Source organism: Diadema setosum, chromosome 6, assembly GCF_964275005.1.
Source record: "Diadema setosum chromosome 6, eeDiaSeto1, whole genome shotgun sequence".
Classification (NCBI taxonomy): Eukaryota; Metazoa; Echinodermata; class Echinoidea; order Diadematoida; family Diadematidae; genus Diadema; species Diadema setosum.
In genome coordinates, this window is record NC_092690.1 from 11,627,674 (window position 1) to 11,652,259 (window position 24,586).

General features: G+C 37.8%; 1 protein-coding gene across 1 annotated transcript in view; it reads right to left on the reverse strand.

Moving 5' to 3' along the window:
• Positions 1 to 590: 590 nt before the first annotated feature.
• The window catches only part of LOC140229955 (potassium voltage-gated channel unc-103-like), a 70,201-nt gene continuing 46,205 nt past the window's right edge, over positions 591 to 24,586 (reverse strand). Inside the window, exons 5-10 of the mRNA XM_072310154.1 lie at positions 6,974 to 7,182; positions 5,573 to 5,704; positions 4,854 to 4,974; positions 3,973 to 4,166; positions 2,531 to 2,759; positions 591 to 1,681 (exon numbers count right to left, since the gene is read on the reverse strand). Coding sequence (XP_072166255.1) covers positions 591 to 1,681; positions 2,531 to 2,759; positions 3,973 to 4,166; positions 4,854 to 4,974; positions 5,573 to 5,704; positions 6,974 to 7,182 — 1,976 coding nt within the window. The remainder of the gene's footprint in view (positions 1,682 to 2,530; positions 2,760 to 3,972; positions 4,167 to 4,853; positions 4,975 to 5,572; positions 5,705 to 6,973; positions 7,183 to 24,586) is intronic.

The following is a 24,586-nucleotide window of genomic DNA, read 5'->3' on the forward strand; positions in this document are numbered from 1 at the left end:
TGCGTGTATTCACACAGGTCAGTTTTATTTTATCTTTTGACATTTTTTTTTTTAATTCGAGATTTTATCATGACTCAACAATTTTTTTTTCTGTTTGGCACGCTGTACAATCGGCTAAGTTAGGAAGCTATTTGGATTAGACAAAATTCAAATAAGAAAAAAAAATATACGCATTTTGATACTGTCGAAAATGGTTAACAGAGACTGACTGAAAATAAACTTTGCGATGATTTGCTCATTAATCAAGCAAGTTTCAAATCCCATTCTGTGATTGGTCCTCTCCAGCCTTACCTCCATTCGCATCCCTTTTCCTCATTGGAAGGAACCGAAGGATCATGCAGTAAGCACGCCATGTGCACGCGGCCAACACGTGAACATGTCGCCAATTTGTATTTTGAATAATACGTGTAATAATGCTTCTGTATACCACTACTCAGACACTATTGTTGCAGATGAATAGAATATAGATCGCCAGCTTTCTCGATGAATAACCATTACATGGTTTGGTTAAGATTCAGATATGAAAAGTCTAACAGCAGCAGTCTTTTTATCGCTGGACGACATACCCTGCTAAGTAAGTTTACATGATTTCAGCAATATGTAGACGAAAGAAGTGGATCTCCTTTCTTCTTGGCGTCAGTCCTCTCTAGCCATATAACTTCCTGGGAATCCGAGGCAACCTTGCCGCTCACGGAAGGCGTGGACGAAGCTGCGTGAAGATTGTGGCCAGAGACGGAGCGGTGAGCCGTTGAGACGCGGCCGGACGCTTGCGCAGCTCGCGGTGAGCGCGGAGAGCGACCGGCGCGCGACGATCGCGAAGGACGGTTCAGCGTCTGCGTCTCGGAGAAAGGAGCGCTCAAGTCAGTTTCCATTGGCTTCTTTGCGCGCGGAAGCGTGTGTGACGAGAACGGCCGCTCTACGCTATGATGAGGCACGGCATGGGAATTCGACTCCGGCTTCAGAACTGGAACGTCTACCGGTTGATCACCAGGGAACGCCTGGCTTAGTAGTCTATCTACATCGTGCACATTGTTCGCGTCGTTCACTTGCCGTCCCGTAGGGGGCTGCATCCCGTTATTCCCTCCTATTACTGACGCCATTGTCGCTGGAACGCGATTGGACACACTAGGAATTTGTTCGTTACACGGTTTGGACGGCATTATATTATGGAGTAACGTTTGAGCGTCGCGTTGCATTGTCTGCGCGATCACTTCCATTTCTTTTTGCCTTTGTTCCTTTAGTAAGACGTCGATGATTTCATTTCGCTTCTCCTCAAAGCTCTTCTCAATGCTATCAAGCTGTTCGTAGAGCTCGTCGATTCGCTTGTGAACTTTGATATCACACACAATTTTGCTTCCGCTCTCAACGTCAACAGAGGTCACAATTTGTCCCGTGGATGAACTCATCGGTGCGCCCTCTGGCGTTCCCCGAATGCCAAGTTCTGTACCGGCGCGAGGCTTGTGTCTAACCTCGGCCAGCTGTGGTGCAGACACCGCCATGTGACTTGTCTCTTCCAAGGGACTGTGGGGGATCGGATCCAACCTCGGCGAATGTCTACTCCTGCTGACGCTGGTGGCGTGCTTTGGAATCATCGGCGCTTCCTCGCCCTCCTCTTCGTCCTCGTCATCGTCGACGTTGAGTCGATTCATCTCGATGTCGACTGTTGTTCGCTTGGAAGAATCTGAGAAACAAAGTTAAGCAAGATGTAAAGTCGCTTGAAGACTGAAAATAGATTATGTTGGCAACAGCATTAACAGCCCAAAAAACATGTAGCTATCATATGGATTCTCCGATTAACATTTTGTGTGATTTTATGCTATTGCCAATGTTTGTCGTTCGTTGTTGGCATTTCATAAAGTAACATAGGAACCATCCAATCATTTGGGCCCCGAATTTTTCTTACACAATACATTAGTTTACATTACACACGCAAAATTTTCAATAATCTGCAATCTAGTCCTTTAGATGAAAGCACACTTTAGATGGTCAGTCACGGTTTCCGTTATAAGTCGTCTTTTTCAACAATTTTTAAGCATCCTATTTTTAGTGATTATTAACTTAATCTAACTAGTCCTATCTAAGTTTTTTTTTTCCAATATAGGATATGCAGCCACGAATTGAGGGTACGATGATAATCTCTGCAGCAAAACCTTCCTTGAACTTGTTGAATCGATTTTTTTTTCCATTTTTCATCTGAGATGGCTGGATAGCCCATATTCAGCTGCACTAGCTGGTCTTCCATAGGGTCCAGTTAGTCGTGAGGGCGGGACCACTTCACCGGGTTATGCACCCTGCTCTTTGTGATGAACAAATGAAGCAGGATCTTTTATGAACATGCACGACTTGTGCCTCTCCTATACAAGGGACCTCCATTTTACGCTCTATCCGAGTGACAGAGTGTTATGGCTCTTACTGGAGGGAAAGAGATGATTACACACAAGATTTTGACCGATACAAGGCTGCATCAGTGCTAAAGCAATTTCGAGCGTTGCGTGACACCTGCATTGTATACTGTATAGTCTAGCTTTACCTGATTGTGTGGCGGGTTTCTCGCTTCGCTTGCGGAATCGACGTCTCGTCGAAGGCGACGTCGCGGGCCTGGTGGCCTGAATGTTTTCCATACTGTGCATAGGTGTGAGTGTCAGCCGAGTGTTGCTGACGCTGAGGTTGTTTCGGCTGCTCTGGCTTCTGTTCTCCTTCGTCTTGTCCGCCTCCACGTCGATGTCCACCATCGCAGACGGTCGTCTCTCGACCTCTTGCTGGAAAGTTTGCGAGAAAGGATCATGAAATTATTTTTCTGTTACTCTTTTGACTATTTCACTAGTCTAGTAATAGTATATTTCAATACATATCCAGCCACTTCCAATTTGAAAATGACGCTTCCTCGTCATTCTGGAGTGTACAAAATAATAGACACAATGATAATACAGATTAACCCCCCCCCAAAAAAAAAAATACATTATCTCATCTCGCAGTACGCAACATTCTGTCAAGTGTCTGTACAGCGTCCAAGAGTCTTTTCAACATTTAGCAAAGTAATTGAATCCAAACTCACGTCTCCAGATTAGTTGTACGCGTACGTCAAATTATAAACCGTAATTAACTTAAACTTCCTGCCACCCGGGTACCCACTTAGTCGGTATAGAGGAGGACACAAAGACACAAATTCCACTGCACTAGACCACATTTGCGTAAAGGTTATAAATTCTCTTATGCAAACCCCGTTAATGACCTCTACACATTTCGTCTTTGGATGGCGGTACTCAACATACCAGCAAACTGGACTCCGGTAGACCTACTTACCAATAATGAGTCCATCGACGGAAAAAAAAAATCAAATGTTGTTCCCTTTCTTATTTATGCAACCATAAATGTTTTATGATAATCATACTGCGGTATCACACTCATTTATACTTTTTCTTGTAATCCAGTTTCGTTTTGTACAATTCTTTGCAACAATGTAATTCTAACTTGGTTTGACTTAGAGAAGCAGAAAAAATGCAAACAAATAAAAGACATTTAACTCGTGCTGGGCAGGGGTTTTTATGCATTAACCGTTCCATCTTCTGCGTTTGCTAAATGCACGCATAACAAGACTTCTAAAGTTTGAAGGACTAGCACTCTTTTATTTTACTTTCATGGAACCCCTTGAGTTGATGCTCAATAATTCCACCTTCTTTTGAGAGTCCGATATCATAGAAAAACTAAAAACATTCCTTTTGTTATTCTTCGGGACTACGATAAGGAAATGAGAGAATTGTAAGTAACAAATGTCAGTTTCTCATAAACATGCAAAAAAGTCAGCCGAAGTTCACTAGACAAGAAAATAACACAACTCGACGCAATATCGAAGCGACGGGCTTCGACTAAAAACTAAGACACTGATTTATTAACGATCAGAAATTTGCGAAGGCCATCTGTGAAAACGAATTGATCTGGTGTCTGTTGCCTAGAGTTTCAAATTTTACTCACGTCTCTCATATCCATCGTAATCTCCACATGTTTAGCGAAGTGATCCTTGAAATCTGGATACGACAGGATGACCTCCATGAGGTCTTCACGTGCTAAGGTCACGAGGTCGCAATAGGTCAGCGCTCTCACTGTGCCCTTTGACCTCCCAACGTCATCACGAGTACAAAAATTTTCGCCAACAACGTCGTTTTTTCCTATGGAAATGAAAGAATGCAAAGAGCGTAGAAAATTAATTATCATATGCTACTTAAACCACAATTACCAAGTTCGAAAACGATTATAAAGTTTGAAAACAGTATTGAAAAAGTTATCTCACTATTCCTGTCGACACATTGGGATTTTCCCGTACATTCAAGAGATAATGTAACATCAATTCCATGAAATCTAAAGAGTGTGGCTCTCTTAACCACTGTGCAGATTTCAGTCAGATGTGCGTCACCGCAGCCAAACGTATGTGGCGATTGCATAACATTGACAGACTGGCGTAAATGTAGGATGTGCCCCAGTGAAAAAGAACGTTTAACAAATCGTAAACATTCACAGAAAGCAGCAGCTGAGTAATCTCAAGTCTGAAGATGAGAACTCGACACGGGCATTTCGTCTACATTGGTTTTTATATTAAAGACTGATTTGTACACCTACTCTAACTATAGATCCGCCGTTTTTTTTAAATAGTTGAAATTAATTCCATCCTAAATAGATTATTTCATATCAGTATGGTACGCCTCTAAGCTGTGAGTTTATAAGATCTTCCTGCTAAGGTAAACCTGTCTAAAATAGTGGAAGTTTGTACAAACAGGTAAACTAAATTTAGGACGAAAGGCACAAATAATGCATTCTGTTAGCAGAATAGACAAAAATAGGCACATCATCGTCCGTACCCAATATAGCAAGCACGAGATTTCCCTGAAGGATTTCTAAAGATCCTCTCGATATAAAATACATGACGCTCAGACTGTCGCCTTTGTGGATAAGGATGTCTCCGGGTGCTGTGTGCGTCGTCTGCAAAAGATTGAAAATAAACGATATTCAGATGCCATCAAAACTCTTGAAAAACCCCACACATTCCACACACACACACACGTAGACATTCTACATACACAAACACTCGCTCGCATACTCTCTCCCCCTCGCCTACAATTTTTCTCACATCAGATATAGCTATATGCAGCATATCCCTCGACGCAAAAACAAACGATATAAGATATGAACTGCTGCGTCAATGACGACATTATTTTCAGGTCATGGTTAGAGCTATGAATTGACCGCAGGCAGAAAAAAAAAAGAAAATGAATAAAGCAAAACAAAAACATAATTTATTATCATGCTGATATTGCTACCGGTTTTCGATACGTGCTGAAGAGTACATGTATTCCTCTGAATCCCTACTTCCATCCCTACAGCCAATCAGTGTTCACCACTTCAGGTCGTTGCCATGGCAACTCATACTTTGTCAAACTTCAATCAAAATGTTTAAATATTTAACCCGTTGCGTACTGGAACCTGGTGACCTGCGTATTAAGTCTGTGGAAAATTCTGAATTCTGTATGGAATGGGTTAATGCGAAGATGACGAGGTGAATTGGATGGATGAACTTTACCTGGAATTTCATGGAAAGCGCCCGGAGACAGCCGTGGTTCACCCCTCTGAAGGCGTTCGATTCTCGAAGCAGGTTCCGATTTAAATGTAATGATATATCGGCCTGTAGGAAGTCTGGGAAATCTTTCATAACCTGTAAAAGGAAGATAGGACACGAATATTGTCGATTGGAATACTCTGAATCGTTTGCACGATCTTCATAGAGATTAACTGATTTGATATTAATGGGTTTCAGAACCATGGTAATGGTATAATATTTGCAATTTCTCCCTAAAGGCAAATTCAATTGGCAGTAATTCCAGATTGTCGATAGTTTTTAAAGGATATCACATCTCGGATTGAATGCAAGCTACCGCAAGCACTCTGGAAATGTTTATGAAATAGGACGAGGAAAAAAAAAATAAAGGTACTGATGACAAAATCAATGCATCTGACATTTAACTATACCACGCCGGTATTAAGATTAATAAACACACCATACATTCCGTACTAAAACTGACAATTTCTAATGACGTTATTCATACAAACAGGGAATGTTTCACATTGCAACTCTGTGTTTTCCGTTGCTACTTAAGCAAGGAAAACTTGTCGACAAAATAAACAAGACACCAGTGTACTTGTTAGAAACGGTTAGAGAATTCTTTAATATCATTCTGAACTTGATTTCGAATGCTTTGGACATATTCTGGTAACATGCTCGTGAGAAAATTGATTTTGTCACCTAAATTTCATCTATTGTTTGACGTGTCAAACTTTAAAGGCATAATTTACCATTTGCAGGTGAAACAAAAAACCCAGCATTAGTGCTTTAAAATAGTTCTGAAATGTGAGTTAGGGATAGAAACAACCACTGTCAAAATCTGAATCCGCATAAAATCGATGTTAAGCATTGTCAAATACACAAAATGTGAACAATAGTTATAATAAAAATGTTTCCAGACTAAACCGTCTACAGTTATGGTTTATTGAGAAAAATACTGATATCTCCATATATTTTAGGCTTTATTGCGAAAATGTTATATGGTAGGCTGTTTTGTGATACACCAGACCTACACATATACATCAAATGGGATATCTTGAAAATTTTTTAAATCGCTGCTCCCAAAGGTAAATAGGACCTTTAACAATTATTGTTATCTGCGTCAATGGGATGAATTGAGAAATAATCTTACTTTGTTCTTGATTTCAATAGGCAAATACAATTGCAGACATCTGTTATCCTTAAGGTAACTACAGTAGATTAGGTCCTGTATTTAACGGATGTACACCATTTCGAGAAAAATGTATTGCAAATTGTACAACGCCCTTGGTCAAAGTTGTACACAAGGGGGCGCTGTCACTAATGTCGTGACAGCAGCAGGCTGCACCTCGCCGGAGCAGAGTAAAGTTGACGCGGACTTACCTCGGCTACTTCATGGAAGTCGTTGCCGTTCATGTAGACCCAGGCGTGCTTGAAGTACTCCTTGAGGCGGCTCTGCAGCGGGTTGGGCACGTTGTGAAACTTGACGAACTCCTTGACCAGGTTGAGCTGCTGCTGATAACGAGAGATGCCCGCGTAGAGACGTTCGATGATCGCCGTCATATTCCCAAAGATGCAAGCGAACATGAGCGCTGCCATGGTAACCGAAATGATAAAAGAAATAGATTACACAGGAATGAAGAAAAAATAAAAGAATGTTTAATGAAGACATTATGGAGCAGAAAGATATATGGGTAGACGAGAAGAAGAAGTTACTAGTCATAGAGAAAGATGAATAAATGAATAAAGAGGATATTTTAATTATGAGACAGAAGAAACTAGACTCGGAATTTGTCAACACTGACAAATTAGGTGATCCGATCTATTGCGAAATCAATGATTTGAGTCCTGATCCCAATAGGCATGACCATATAGGTTTCATTTGTGTTGAGGGGTCATTGGCCATGTGATGTTTGGAGTCTCATTTAGAAAAGGGAGTCAGACCTGCCATCTTTGGTACCGAATTCCGTATGCACTAACGAAGATACAGAATGAAGTATATTTGACCTTTGACCCCATTTTGCACACCAAAGATGGCATCTGAGCAAAAAGTAGTTATTTTTTTAAATGATTTTTGTAAAATGGTCTTTGCGTGTGCAAAATATGGGAAAGATAGGACAAGTATTCACCAAGATACAGGATGAAACATTTATGACCTTTGACCCTAATTTACATACCCAAGATGGTGTCCGATCAAGCAGTTGTCATTTTATGAAATAATGTACGTGACATGAACTAAACATGTACAAAATAATATGGGGGTGATAGAGGCTGTTTTTCTTGAGCTATTACAAAGAAAGTTGCAGAATGAAAGAAATATCTCAACACATCGAAGATAAGCTTTAATTTTAACCAAGTTTTTTTTAGCATGATCCAGACATCGTATGAAAAAACAAAAGGCACATTTCTGATAGTGCAAAGTCTCAGCTACAACATATTAAAATCTGGGAGAAATTCACCGAAGGGTAAGTGAGCTAGTGCTCGATAAAGACAATCATGTCAACTTTCACGTCTAGAAAAATTCCCTCCCATAGAGATAACACGTCATAAAGAAGGAACAGAAAAAAGTACATATGACCTTTGACCCCACTTTGCACAGAGAAGATGGCATCTGAGCAAAAAGTGGTTATTTTGTGAAATGATTCTTGTAACATGATCTTTACGTGTGCATAATATGGGAAAGATAGGACATGTATTTACCAAGATACAGGATGAAACATTTATGACCTTTGACTCTAATTTACATACCCAAGATGGTGTCTGATCAAATAGTTGTTATTTTATGAAATAATGTACGTGACATGAACTAAATATGTGCAAAATATGGTGGTGATAGGGGCTGTTTTTCTTGAGTTATTGCAAAGAAAGTTGCAGAACGGAAGAAATATTTCAATACATCGAAGATAAGCTTTAATTTCAACCAAATTTTTGGACGTGATGCCGACTCCGTATGAAAAAACGAATGGCACACTCACGATAGCCCAAAGTCTCAGCTACAACATAATAAAATTTGGGAGATATTCACCGAAGCATAAGTGAGCTAGTGCTCGAGAAAGATAGTCATGTCAATTTTCATTTCCAGAAAAACTGCACTCCCATAGAGATAACACGTAAACTGGTCAAATTTGACAAGATTACTTTCAATCCATTTTTACGAGGTGATGCCGTCATCCAATCAAAATGTTGTTATTATATCAATGAAAGAACATTTAATAAGCTACAACATACTGAAATTTGTGTGAAAATTGGCAAAGGATAAGTGAAATACGCTCGAGTGAACTTGAATTTTGATGACGTCATTTTGAAAATTTACTTTTATTATTTTATTAAGAAATTTGATATCTTTTAATCATTTTTTCAGCATCACCAACCCATGAAATGACATGTACAACTCATCAGCTTTCAGAATATGTAAAGAAAATGGGGGGTCACCGTCCGTCCTGACGAGTAAAATCGGATTTAAAATTGGCGGTTTTTTGGCATAGTTGCACTGTATATCGCCATTGACGCGCGCGCGGAATTTCAACTTTGACGGGCCCGTATGACGTCATATTGAGTCGGATTGACTTGAAACTTGGTAGAAATATTCCTTGACATTTCAGTCATCCGATAAGTGTGAAAAAATGGAAAATGTCTATTGCATATGAGCTGTGCCTGCGTATATCTGCGCGCGCGTACGCGCCCGTCCTATTTTTTCAATTTTTCAAAAAATGCTGCAAATGGTCTGAAACGTGTGCAAAATAAATTTGAGCTCGATTGGAGCATACAAATATTTCAACGCGCGCGTACGCGCGCTTCTTAATAATAAATATGAATTTTGATAATATGAGTAGAATGCACTTGACTTGAAATATATGTGATGCAAATTTCATTGAAAAATTCCATTCCATTAATGAGATATGAATGAAAATGTGTTTTCATATAATGACGTCATAGTGACGTCACGGTTGACTGATCACTATGATTTTATAAAATTTGTCGACTTTGGGACACGATACATATATGGTATAATTTTGAAATTGATACTATGAGAACTTTCTGAGTTAATAGATGCACAAATTTTGTCCAGAAATAAAGAAGAAGAAGAAGAAGAAGAAGAACTAGAGATTGTAATTTGTCATCACTGACAAATTAAGGTGATCCGATTTTTTTTTTATCATGGATTCGAGTCCTGATCGAAATAGGCATGACCATGCCGGTTTCATCTGTGTTCAGAGACATTGGCCGTGTGATGTTTGGATTCTCATTTAGAAAAGGGAGTCATATCTGCCATCTTTGCTACCAAATCTGTATACACTATAATGAAAATACAGCAACAAGTACATATGACCTTTGACCCACATTTACACTCCCAAGATGGCATCTGAGGAAAAAGTGGTTATTTTGTGAAATAATTCTTGTGACATCGTCTATACGTGTGCAAAATATGGGAAAGATAGGACATGTATTCACGAAGATACAGGATGAAACATTTATGACCTTTGACCCTAATTTACATACCCAAGATTGTGTCTGATCAAGTAGTTGTTATTTTATGAAATAATGTACTTGACACGAACTAAACATGTGCAAAATATGGGGTTGATAGCCACTGCTGCTGTGGATCTATTGCACAGAAAGTAGACTTAAGAAAGAAAAAATAAAGAAAAAATGAAGTTATTTTATAGAAATTTTAAGAAGCATAAAAAAATCAGAAAAAGATAAAGTAAGGAAGGGAGAATAAGACTAACTAAAGAAAAAGAAGAAAAAAGTGTTTAAAAAAAAGTGAAAAAAAATATTGGCAGGGGTGAGCCTCGAACCGGGGACCTTAGGATTACGAGTCGGATGCGCTATGCACTGACCTATTTCGTCCTCCATAGGCCCTGTGTATTAAGCAAAATGACGCTGCATCGAAGCCAAGTGCAAATTTTAGCCAAGTTTTTCGACATGATGCCGACGTCGTATGAAAAAATGGAGGGCACATTACCGATAGCCCAAAATCTTAGCTACAACATATTAAAATTTGGGAGAAATTCACCGAAGCATAAGTGAGCTAGTGCTCGATAAAGATAGTCATGTCAATTTTCATTTCCATAAAAACTGCACTGCCATAGACATAACACGTAAACTGGTCAAATTTGACAAGATTACTTTCAATCCATTTTCACGAGGTGATGCCGTCATCCAATCAAAATGTTGTTAATATATTAATGAAAGACCATTTAATAAGCTACTACATACTGAAATCTGATTGAAAATTGGCGAAGGATTAGTGAGATACGTTCGAGTGAACTTGAAATTCGATGACGTCATTTTGAAAATTTACTTTTTTTACTTTATTAAGAAATTTGATATCTTTTAATCATTTTGCCAGCATCGCCAACCCATACAATGACATGTACAACTCATCAGCTTTCAAAATATGTAAAGAAAATGGGGGGTCATCGTCCATCCTGACGAGTAAAATCGGATTTAAAATTGGCGATTTTTTGGCATAGTTGCACTGTATATCGCCATTGACGCGCGCGCGGAATTTCAACTTTGACGGGCCCGTATGACGTCATATTGAATCGGATTGACTTGAAACTTGGCAGAAATATTCCTTGACATTTCAGGCATCCGATAAGTGTGAAAAAACGGGAAATTTCTATGACATATGAGCTGTGCGTGCGCATATGCGCGCGCGCGTACGCGTCCGTCCATTTTTTTCAATTTTTCAAAAAATGCTCTAAATGGTCTGAAACGTGTGCAAAAAAATTTTGAGCTCGATTGGAGTATGCAAATATTTCAACGCGCGCGTACGCGCACGTTTTTAGAGAAAATATGAATTTTGAGAATTTGAGTAGAATGCGCATAACTTGAAATATATGTGACGCAAATTTCATTGAAAAATTCCATTCCATTAATTAGATATGATTGAGAATGTGTTTTCATATAATGACGTCATAGTGACGTCACGGTCGACTGATCACAATGATACATTAGATTTCTTGTCTTTAGGACATGATGCATACATGGTATAATTTTGAAATTGATAGGCAGAGTACTTTCTGAGCTAACCTCTGCACAACTTTTGGGGAGAAATAAAGAAATAAATAAAGAAGAATAAAGAATCAGTACAGATACAGAAGGTGATCCGAGAGGATACTCGGATCACCTAACTAGAGATTGTAATTTGTCATCACTGACAAATTAAGGTGATCCGATTTTTTTTAATCAATGATTCGAGTCCTTATTGCAATAGGCATGACCATACAAGTTCCATCTGTGTTTAGAGACATTGGCCGTGTGATGTTTGCATTCTCATTTAGCAAAGGGAGTCATATTTGCCATGTTTGGTACCAAATTCTGCATACACTATAACGAAGAAACAGCAACAAGTACATATGACCTTTGACCCACCTTTGCACTCCCAAGATTGCATCTGATGAAATAGTGGTTATTTTGTGAAATGATTCTCGCGACATCGTCTATACGTGTGTAAAATATGGGAAAGATAAGGCAGGTATTCACCAAGATACAAGATGAAACATTTATGACCTTTGACCCTAATTTACATATCCAAGATGATGTCCGATCTAGTAGCTGTTATTTCATCAAATAATGTACGTGACATGAACTAAACATGTGCAAAATATGGGGGTGATAGGGCGTGTTTTTCTTGAGTTATTGCAAAGAAAGTTGCAGAAAGAAAGAAATACCTCAATACATAGAAGATAAGCGTTAATTTCAACCAAGTTTTTTATCGTGATGCCGACAACGTATGAAAAAACGAAGGGCACATTATCGGTAGCGTAAAGTCTCAGCTACAACATATTAAAATCTGGGAGAAATTCACCGAAGGTCAAGTGAGCTAGTGCTCGATAAAGACAATCATGTCAATTTTCACATTTAAAAAAATTCCCTCCCATAGAGATAACACGTCATAACGAAGATACAAAAAGAAGTTCATATGACCTTTGACCTCAATTTGCACAGACAAGATGGCATCTGAGTAAAAAGTAGTTATTTTGTGAAATGATCCTTGTAATACGGTCTTTGCGTGTGCAAAATATGGGAAAGATAGAACATGTATTCACTAAGATACAGGATGAAACACTTATGACCTTTGACCCTAATTTACATACCCAAGATGATGTCTGATCAAGTAGTTGTTATTTTATGAAATGATTTACGTGACATGAACTTAACATGTCGAAAATATGGAAGTGATAGAGGCCGTTTTTCTTGAGTTATTGCAAAGAAAGTTGCAGAAAGAAAGAAATATCTCAACACATCGAAGATAAGCCTGAATTTCAACCAAAAATTTTGACGTGATCCCGACAGCGTATGAAAAAATGAAGGGCACACTTACGGTAGCGTAAAGTCTCAGCTACAACATATTAAAATCTGGGAGAAATTTATCGAAGGGTAAATGAGCTAGTGCTCGATAAAGATAGTCATGTCAATTTTCATTTCCAGAAAAACTGCACTCCCATAGAGATAACACGTAAACTGGTCAAATTTGACAAGATTACTTTCAATCCATTTTTACGAGGTGATACCGTTATCCAATCAAATTTTTGTTATTTTATGTTTGTAAGAACATTAAATAAGCTACAACATACTGAAATCTGGGTGAAAATTGACAAAGGACTAGTGAGATATGCTCGAATAAACTTGAAATTTGATGACGTCATTTTGAAAATTCACTTTTTTTACTTTATTAAGAAATTTGCTATCTTTTAATCATTTTGTCAGCATTACCACCCCATGAAATGACATGTACAACTCATCAGCTTTCAAAATATGTAAAGAAAATGGGGGGTCACCGTCCATCCTGACGAGTAAAATCGGATTTAAAATTGGCAGTTTTTTGGCATAGTTGCACTGTATATCGCCATTGACGCGCGCGCGGAATTTCAACTTTGACGGGCCCGTATGACGTCATATTGAGTCGGATTGACTTGAAACTTGGTATAAATATTCCTTGACATTTCAGACATCCGATCCGTGTGAAAAAACGGGAAATTTTAATTGCATATGAGCTGTGTGTGCGCATATGTGCGCGCGCGTACGCGTCCGTCCGATTTTTTCAATTTTTCAAAAAATGCTCCAAATGGTCTGAAACGTGTGCAAAAAAAATTTGAGCTCGATTGGAGCATACAAATATTTTAACGCGCGCGTACGCGCACGTTTTAAGAGAAAATATGAATTTTGAGAACATGAGCAGAATTCGCATAACTTGAAATATATGTGACGTAAATTTCATTGAAAAATTCTTTTCCATTAATGAGATATGATTGAGAATGTGTTTTCATATAATGACGTCATAGTGACGTCACGGTCGACTGATCACAGTGATACATTAGATTTGTCGTCTTTGGGACATGATGCATACATGGTATAATTTTGAAATTGATAGGCATTGCACTTTCTGAGCTAACCTCTGCACAACTTTTGAGGAGAAATAAAGAAGAAGAAGAAAAACAAAGAATCCGTACAGATACAGAAGGTGATCCGAGAGGATACTCGGATCACCTAACTAGAGATTGTAATTTGTCATCACTGACAAATTAAGGTGATCCGATTTTTTTTAATCAATGATTCAAGTCCTGATCGCAATAGGCATGACCATGCAGGTTTCATCTGTGTTTAGAGACATTGGCGGTGTGATGTTTGGATTCTCATTTAGAAAAGGGAGTCATATCTGCCATCTTTGGTACCAAATCTGTATACACTATAACGAAGATACAGCAACAAGTACATATGACCTTTGACCCCACTTTGCCCAACTTAGATGGCATCTGAGCAAAAAGAGGTTATTTTGTGAAATGATTCTTGTAACATGATTTTTGCGTGTGCAAAATATGGGAAAGATAAGACATGTATTCACTAAGATACAGGATGAAACATTTGTGACCGTTGACCCTAATTTACATACCCAAGATGTTGTCCGATCAAGTAGTTGTTATTTCATAAATAATGTACGTGACATGAACTAAACATGTGCAAAATATAGGGGTGATAGGGGCTGTTTTTCTTGAGTTATTGCAAAGAAAGTTGCAGAAACATAGAAATATCTCAATACATCGAAGATAAGCTTTAATTTCAACCAAGTATTTTAACATGATCCCAACATCATATGAAAAAACAAAGGGCACGTAACGATAGCGCAAAGTCTGAGTCACAACATATTACAATCTGAGAAAAATTCACCGAAGGGTAAGTGAGCTAGTGCTCGATAAAGACAATCGTGTCAATATTAACATCTAGAAAAATTCCCTCCCATAGAGATAACACGTCATAACGAAGATACAGAAAAAAGTACATATGACCTTTCACCCCGCTTTGCACAGACAAGATGGCATCTTAGCAAAATGTGGTTATCTTGTGAAATGCTCCTTGTAACATGGCCTTTATGTGTGCAAAATATGGGAAAGATAAGACATGTATTCACTAAGATACAGGATGATACATTCATGACCTTTGACCCTAATTTACATACCCAAGATGGTGTCCGATCAAGTAGTTGTTATCTTATGAAATAATGCACGTGACATGAACTAAACATGTGCAAAATATGGAAGTGATAGAGGCTGTTTTTCTTGAGTTATTGCAAAGAAAGTTGCAGAAACAAAGAAATATCTCAATACATCGAAGATAAACTTGAATTTCAACCAACATTTTTGACATGATCCCGACATCGCATGAAAAAACGAAGGGCACATTTACGATAGCCCAAATCCTCAGCTACATTATATTAAAATTTGGGAGAAATTCACTGAAGAATAAGTGAGATAGTGCTCGCGAAAGATAGTCATGTCAATTTTCATTTCCAGAAAAACTGCACTCCCGTAGAGATAACACGTAAACTGGTCAAATTTGACAAGATTACTTTGAATCCATTTTTACGAGGTGATGCCGTCATTCAATCAAAATGCTGTTATTATATTAATGAAAGAGCACTTAATAAGCTACAACATACTGAAATTTGTGTGAAAATTGGCAAAGGATAAGTGAGATACGCTCGAGTAAACTTGAAATTTGATGACGTCATTTTGAAAATTCACTTTTTTTACTTTATTAAGATATTTGATATCTTTTCATCATTTTGCCAGCATTGCCAACCCATGAACTGACATTTACAACTCATCAGCTTTTAGAATATGTAAAGAAAATGGGGGGTCACCGTCCATCCTGACGAGTAAAATCGGATTTAAAATTGGCGGTTTTTTGGCATAGTTGCACTGTATATCGCCATTGACGCGCGCGCGGAATTTCATCTTTGACGGGCCCGTATGACGTCATATTGAGTCGGATTGACTTGACACTTGGTAGAAATATTTCTTGACATTTCATACATTCGATCAGTGTGAAAAAACGGGAAATTTCTATTGTATATGAGCTGTGCGTGCGTATATGTGCGCGCACGTACGCGTCCGTCGATTTTTTTTGAAATACTCCAAATGACCTGAAACGTGTGCAAAACAATTTTGAGCTTGATTGGAGCATGTTTAAATTTCAACGCGCGCGTACGCGCTCGTTTACTATGAACGTGAGTACTTTTTATGAAATATATCAATAGAACTTGACTTGAACTATATGATATGGAAATTTCATTGAAAAACTCCATTCCGTTAATGTGATATATATGTAAACGTGATTTCAGATAATGACGTCATAATGACGTCACGGTTGACTGATCACACTGATGCACTAGATCTGTCGTCCTTATGACATGATACATACATGGTATAAGTTTGAATGTGATAGGCAAAGGACTTTTTGAGTTAACCTCTGCACAACATTTGAGGAGATATAAAGAAAGAATCAGTACAGATACATAAGGTGATCCGAGAGGATACTCGGATCACCTAACTAGAGATTGTAATTTGTCATTACTGACAAATTAAGGTGATCCGATTTTTTTTTTAATCAGTGATTCGAGTCCTGATCGCAATAGGCATGACCATGCAGGTTTCATCTGTGTTGACGGGACATTGGCCGTGTGATGTTTGGATTCTCATTTAGAAAAGGGTCACATCTGCTATCTTTGGTACTAAATCTGTATACACTATAAGGAAGATACAGCAACAAGTACACATGACCTTTGACCCACCTTCACACTCCCAAGATGGCATCTGAGCAAAAAGTGATTATTTTGTGAAATGATTCTTGCGACATCGTCAAGACGTGTGCAAAATATGGGAAAGATAGGACATGTACTCACCAAGATACAGGATGAAACATATATGACCTTTGACCCTAATTTACACACCCAAGATAGTGTCTGATCAAGTAGTTGTTATTTTATGAAATAATGTACATGACATGAACTAAACATGTGCAAAATATAGGGGTGATAGGGTATGTTGTTCTTGAGTTATTGCAAAGAAAGTTGCAGAAAGATAGATCTCAATACATCGAAGATAAGCTTTAATTTCAACCAAGTTTTTTGACGTGATCCCGACATCGTATGAAAAAACGAAGGGCACACTTTCGATAGCGCAAAGTCTCAGCTACAACATATTCAAATCTTTAAGAAATTCACAGCAGGGCAGATGAGCTAGTGCTCGATAAAGACAATCATGTCAATTTTCAATTCTAGAAAAATTCCCTCCCATAGAGATAACACGTCATAACGAAGATACAGAAAGAAGTATATATGACCTTTGACCCCACTTTGCACACACAAGATGGCATCTGAGCAAAAAGTGGTTATTTTGTGAAATGATTCTTGTAACATGGTCTTTGCGTGTGCAAAATATGGGAAAGATAAGACATGTATTCACCAAGATACAGGATGAAACATTTATGACCTTCGACCCTAATTTACATACCCAAGATGGTGTCCGATCAAGTAGTTGTTATTTTATCAAATAATGTACGTGACATGAACTAAACATGTGCAAAATATAGGGGTGATAGGGGCTGTTGTTCTTGAGTTATTGCAAAGAAAGTTGCAGAAAGAAAGAAATATCTCAATACATCGAAGATAAGCTTTAATTTCAACCAAGTTTTTTGACGTGATGTCGACGTCGCATAAAAAAACAAAGGGCACATTAACGATAGCCTAATGTCTCAACTACAACATATTAAAATCTGGTAGAAATTCACCGAAGGGTAAGTGAGATAGTGCTCGATAAAGAATGTTATGTCATTTTTCATTTCCAGAAAAACTGCCCTTCCATAGGGATAATACGCAAACTAGTCAAATTTGACAAGGTTAAGTTCAATCCATATTTACGAGGTGACGCCGTCATCCAATCAAAATGTTGTTATCACAGTAATGAAAGACTATTTAATAAGCTACAACATACTGAAATCTGAATGAAAATTGACAAAGGATAAGTGAGATACGCTCGAGTGAACTTTAAATTTGATGACGTCATTTTGAAAATTTACTTTTTTTATTTCATTAAGAAATTTGATATCTATTAATCATTTTGCCAGCATTTCCAACCCATGAAATGACATGTACAACTCATCAGCTTTTAGAATATGTAAAGAAAATGGGGGGTCACCGTCCATCCTGACGAGTAAAATCGGATTTAAAATTGGCGGTTTTTTGGCATAGTTGCACTGTATATCGCCATTGACGCGCGCGCGGAATTTCAACTTTGACGGGCCCGTATGACGTCATATTGAGTCGGATTGACTTGAAACTTGGTAGAAATATTCCTTGACATTTCAGACATCCGATCCGTGTGAAAAAACGGGAAATTTCTATTGCATATGAACTGTGCGTGCGCATATGTGCGCGCGCGTACGCGTCCGTCCAATTTTTTCAATTTTTCAAAAAATGCTCCAAATGATCTGAAACGTGTGCAAAAAAATTTCAAGCTCGATTGGAGTATGCAAATATTTCGACGCGCGCGTACGCGCACGTTTTAATAGAAAATATGAACTTTGAGAACATGAGTAGAATTCGCATAGTTTGAAATTTATGTGACGTAGATTTCATTGAAAAATTCCATTCCATTAATGAGATATGATTGAGAATGTGTTTTCATATAATGACGTCATAGTGACGTCACGGTCGACTGATCACAATGATACCTTAGATTTGCAGTCTTTAGGACATGATGCATACATGGTATAATTTTGAAATTGATAGGCAGAGGACTTTCTGAGCTAACCTCTGCACAACTTTTGGGGAGAAATAAAGAAATAAACTAGAGATTGTAATTTGTCATCACTGACAAATTAAGGTGATCCCATTTTTTTTTATCAATGATTCGAGTCATGATCGCAATAGGCATGACCATACAAGTTTCATCTGTGTTTAGAGACATTGGCCGTGTGATGTTTGCATTCTCATTTAGCAAAGGGAGTCATATCTGCCATGTTTGGTACCAAATTCTGTATAGGCCCCCTACACTATAACGAAGAAACAGCAACAAATACATATGACCTTTGACCCACCTTTGCACTCCCAAGATTGCATCTGATGAAATAGTGGGTATTTTGTGAAATGATTCTCGCGACATCGTCTATACGTGTGAAAAATATGGGAAAGATAGGACAGGTATTCACCAAGATACAAGATGAAACATTTATGACCTTTGACCCTTATTTACATACCCAAGATGTTGTCCGATCTAGTAGTTGTTATTTTATGAAATAATGTACGTGACATGAACTAAACATGTGCAAAATATGGGGGTGATAGGGCGTGTTTATCTTGAGTTATTGCAAAGAAAGTTGCAGAGAGAAAGAAATATCTCAATACAGCGAAGATAAGCTTTAATTTCAACCAAGTTTTTTATAGTGATCCCGACATCGTATGAAAAAACGAAATGAAACTTACCGATAGCGCAAAGTCTCAGCTACAACATATTAAAATCTGCGAGAAATTCACGGAAGGGTAAGTGAGCTAGTGCTCGATAAAGACAACTATGTCAATTTTCACATTTAAAAAATTCTCTCCCATAGAGATAACACGTCATAACGAAGATACAAAGGGAAGTACATATGACCTTTGACCTCAATTTGCACAGACAAGATGGCATCTGAGTAAAAAGTGGTTATCTTGTGAAATGATCCTTGTAACATGGTCTTTGCGTGTGCAAAATATGGGAATGATAGGACATGTATTCACTAAGATACAGCATGAAACACCTATGACCTTTGACCCTAATTTACATATCCAAGATGGTGTCTGATCAAGTGCTTGTTATTTTATGAAATAATTGACGTGACATGAACTAAAAATGTGCAAAATATGGAAGTGATAGAGGCCGTCTTTCTTGAGTTATTGCACAGAAAGTTGCAGAAAGAACGAAATATCTCAATACATCGAAGATAAGCCTGAATTTCAACCAAAATTTTCGACGTGATTCCGACATCGTATGAAAAAACAAAGGGCACACTTACGGTAGCGTAAAGTCTCAGCTACAACATATCAAAATCTGGGAGAAATTTACCGAAGGGTAAGTGAGCTAGTGCTCGATAAAGATAGTCATGTCAATTTTCATTTCCAGAAAAACTGCACTCCCATAGAGATAACACGTAAACTGGTCAAATTTGACAAGATTACTTTCAATCCATTTTTACGAAGTGATACCGTTATCAAATCAAAATGTTGTAATTTTATGTTTGAAAGAACATTAAATAAGCTACATCATACTGAAATCTGGGTGAAAATTGACAGAAGACTCGTGAGATACGCCTGAATGAACTTGAAATATGATGACGTCATTTTGAAAATTTACTTTTTTTACTTTATTAAGAAATTTGATATCTTTTAATCATTTTGTCAGCATTGCCACCCCATGAAATGACATGTACAACTCATCAGCTTTCAAAATGTGTACAGAAAATGGGGGGTCACCGTCCATCCTGACGAGTAAAATCGGATTTAAAATTGTCATTTTTTTGGCATAGTTGCACTGTATATCGCCATTGACGCGCGCGCGGAATTTCAACTTTGACGGGCCCGTATGACGTCATATTGCGTCGGATTGACTTGAAACTTGGTAGACATATTCCTTGACATTTCAGGCAGCCGATAAGTGTGAAAAACCGGGAAATTTCTATTGCATATGAGCTGTGCGTGCGTATATGCGCGCGCGCGTACGCGTCCGTCCAAATTTTTCAATTTTTCAAAAAATGCTCCAAATGGTCTGAAACGTGTGCAAAAAAAATTTGAGCTCGATTTGAGCATACAAATATTTCAACGCGCGCGTACGCGCACGTTTTAAGGCTAGATGAATTTTGAGAATATGAGTAGAATGCACTTGACCTGAAATATATGTGACGTAAATTTCATTGAAAAAATCCATTCCATTAATGAGATATGATTGAGAATGTGTTTTCATATAATGACGTCATAGTGACGTCACGGTCGACTGATCACCATGATTTTAGTTCGATTGCCGTCTTTGGGAGACGATACATATATGGAATAAGTTTGACATTGAAAGGCAATGCACTTTCTGAGCTAACCTCTGCACAAATTTTGTCCAGAAACAAACAAAGAAAGATTCCGTACAGATACAGAAGGTGATCCGAGAGGATACTCGGATCACCTAACAAAGAACTAGACTCGGAATTTGTCAACACTGACAAATTAGGTGATCCGATCTATTGGGAAATCAATGATTTGAGTCCTGATCCCAATAGGCATGACCATACAGGTTTCATCTGTGTTGAGGGGACATTGAGCATGTGATGTTTGGAGTCTCATTTAGAAGAGGGAGTCAGACCTGCCATCTTTGGTACCGAATTCCGTATGCACTAACGAAGATACAGAATGAAGTATATTTGACCTTTAATTTAATTTCAACCAAGTTTTTTAGCATGATCCAGACATCGTATGAAAAAACTAAAGGCACTTTTCTGATAGTGCAAAGTCTCAGCTACAACATATTAAAATCTTGGAGAAATTCACTGAAGGGTAATTGAGCTAGTACTCGATAAAGACAATCATGTCAACTTTCACATCTAGAAAAATTCCCTCCCATAGAGATAACACGTCAAAACGAATATGACCTTTGACCCCACTTTGCACAGACAAGATGGCATCTGAGCAAAAAGTGGTTATTTTGTGAAATGATCCTTGTAACATGGTCTTTACGTGTGCAAAATATGGGAAAGATAGGACATGTATTTACTAATATACAGAATGAAATATTTATGACCTTTGACCCTAATTTACATACCCAAAATGGTGTCCGATCAAGTAGTTTTTTTTTTATGAAATAATGTACGTAACATGAACTAAACATGTGCAAAATATGGGGGTGATAGAGGCTGTCTTTCTTGAGTTATTGCAAAGAAAGTTGCAGAAAGGAAGAAATATCTCAATACATCGAAGATAAGCTTTAATTTCAACCGAATTTTTAGACGTGATGCCGACGTCGTATGAAAAAATGAAGGGCACACTTACGATAGCCCAAAGTCTCAGCTACAACATATTAAAATTTAGGAGAAATTCACCGAAGTATAAGTGAGATAGTGCTCGAGAAAGATAGTCATGTCAATTTTCATTTCCAGAAAAACTGCACTCCCATAGAGATAACACGTAAACTGGTCAAATTTGACAAGATTACTTTGAATCCATTTTTACGAGGTGATGCCGTCATCCAATCAAAATGGTGTTATTATATTAATGAAAGAACATTTAATAAGCTACAACATACTGAAATTTGTGTGAAATTTGACGAAGGATTAGTGAGATACGCTCGAGTGAACTTGAAATTTGATGACGTCATTTTGAAAATTTACTTTGTTTACTTTATTAAGAAATTTGATATCTTTTAGTCATTTTTGCAGCATCGCTGACCCATGAAATAACATGTACAACTCATCAGCTTTCAGAATATGTAAAGAAAATTGGGGGTCACCGTCCATCCTGACGAGTAAAATCGGATCTAAAATTGGCGGTTTTTTGGCATAGTAGCACTGTATATCGCCATTGACGCGCGCGCGGAATTTCAACTTTGACGGGCCCGTATGGCGTCATATTGAGTCGGATTGACTTGAAACTTGGTAGAAATCTTTCTTGACTTTTCAGGCATCCTATCAAAGTGAAAAAACGGGAAAATTCTATTGCATATGAGCTGTGCGTGCGTATATGCGCGCGCGCGTACGCGCCCGTCCAATTTTTTCAATTTTTCAAAAAATGCTCCAAATCGTCTGAAACGTATGCAAAATAAATTTGAGCTCGATTGGAGCATACAAATATTTCAACGCGCGCGTACGCGCGCTTTTTGATAATAAATATGAATTTTGATAACATGAGTAGAATGCACTTGACTTGAAATATATGTGACGTAAATTTCATTGAAAAATTCCTTTCCATTAATGAGATATGAATGAAAATGTGTTTTCATATAATGACGTCATAGTGACGTCACGGTTGACCAATCACAATGATACATTAGATTTGTCGTCTTTGGAACATGATACATATATGCTATAAGTTTGAAATTGATACTCTGAGAACTTTCTGAGTAAGTAGATGCACAACTTTTGTCCAGAAAGAAAGAAGAAGAAGAAGAAGAACTAGACTCGGAATTTGTCAACACTGACAAATTAGGTGATCCGATCTATTGGGAAATCAATGATTTGAGTCCTGATCCCAATAGGCATGATCATACAGGTTTCATCTGTGTTGAGGGGACATTGGCCATGTGATGTTTGGAGTCTCATTTAGAAAAGGGAGTCAGACCTGCCATCTTTGGTACCGAACTCCGTATGCACTAACGAAGATACAGAATGAAGTATATTGACCTTTGACCCCATTTTGCACACCAAAGATGGCATCTGAGCAAAAAGTAGTTATTTTGTGAAATGATTCTTGTAACATGGTCTTTGCGTGTTCAAAATATGGGAAAGATAGGACAAGTATTCACCAAGATACATGATGAAACATTTATGACCTTTGACCCTAATTTACATACCCAAGATGGTGTCCGATCAAGTAGTTGTTATTTTATGAAATAATGTACGTGACTAAACATGTGCAAAATATGTGGATGATAGAGGCTGTTTTTCTTGAGTTATTGCAAAGAAAGCTGCAGAAAGAAAGAAATATCTCAATACATCGAAGATAAGCTTTAATTTCAACCAAGTTTTTTTTTAGCATGATCCAGACATCGTATGAAAAAACAAAAGGCACATTACTGATAGCACAAAGTCTCAGCTACAACATATTAAAATCTGGGAGAAATTCACAGAAGAGTAAGTGAGCTAGTGCTCGATAAAGACCGTCATGTCAATTTTTGTTTCCAGAAAAATTCCCTCCCATAGAGATAACACGTAAACTGGTTAAATTTGACAAGGTTACATTATATCCATTTTCACGAGGTGAAGACATCATCCGATTAAATCTTTGATGAACAAAACTTAAAGAGTATTAAATTGGCTACAACATACTAAAATCTGGAAGAAATTCACCGAAGGGTAAGTGAACTAGTCGTCGATAAAGACAATCATGTCAATTTTCACATCTAGAAAAATTCCCTCCCATAGAGATAACACGTCATAACGAAGATACAGGAAGAAGTACATATGACCTTTGACCCCACTTTGCACAGACAAGATGGCATCTGAGCAAAAAGTGGTTATTTTGTGAAATGATCCTTGTAACATGGTCTTTACGTGTGCAAAATATGGTAAACATAGGACATGTATTCAGTAAGATACAGGATAAAACATTTATGACCTTTGACCCTAATTTACATAGCCAAGATGGTGTCTGATCAAGTAGTTGTTATTTTGTGAAATAATGTACGTGACATGAACTAAATATGTGCAAAATATGGTGGTGATAGGGTATGTTTTTCTTGAGTTATTGCAAAGAAAGTTGCAGAAACAAAGACATATTTCAATACATTGAAGATAAGCTTTAATTTCAACCAAGTTTTTGGACGTGATGCCGACTCCGTATGAAAAAACAAAGGGCACACCTACGATAGCCCACGGTCTCAGCTACAACATACTAAAATCTGGGAGAAATTCACCGAAGCATAAGTGAGCTAGTGCAAAATAAAGATAGTCATGTCAGTTTTCATTTCCAGAAAAACTGCA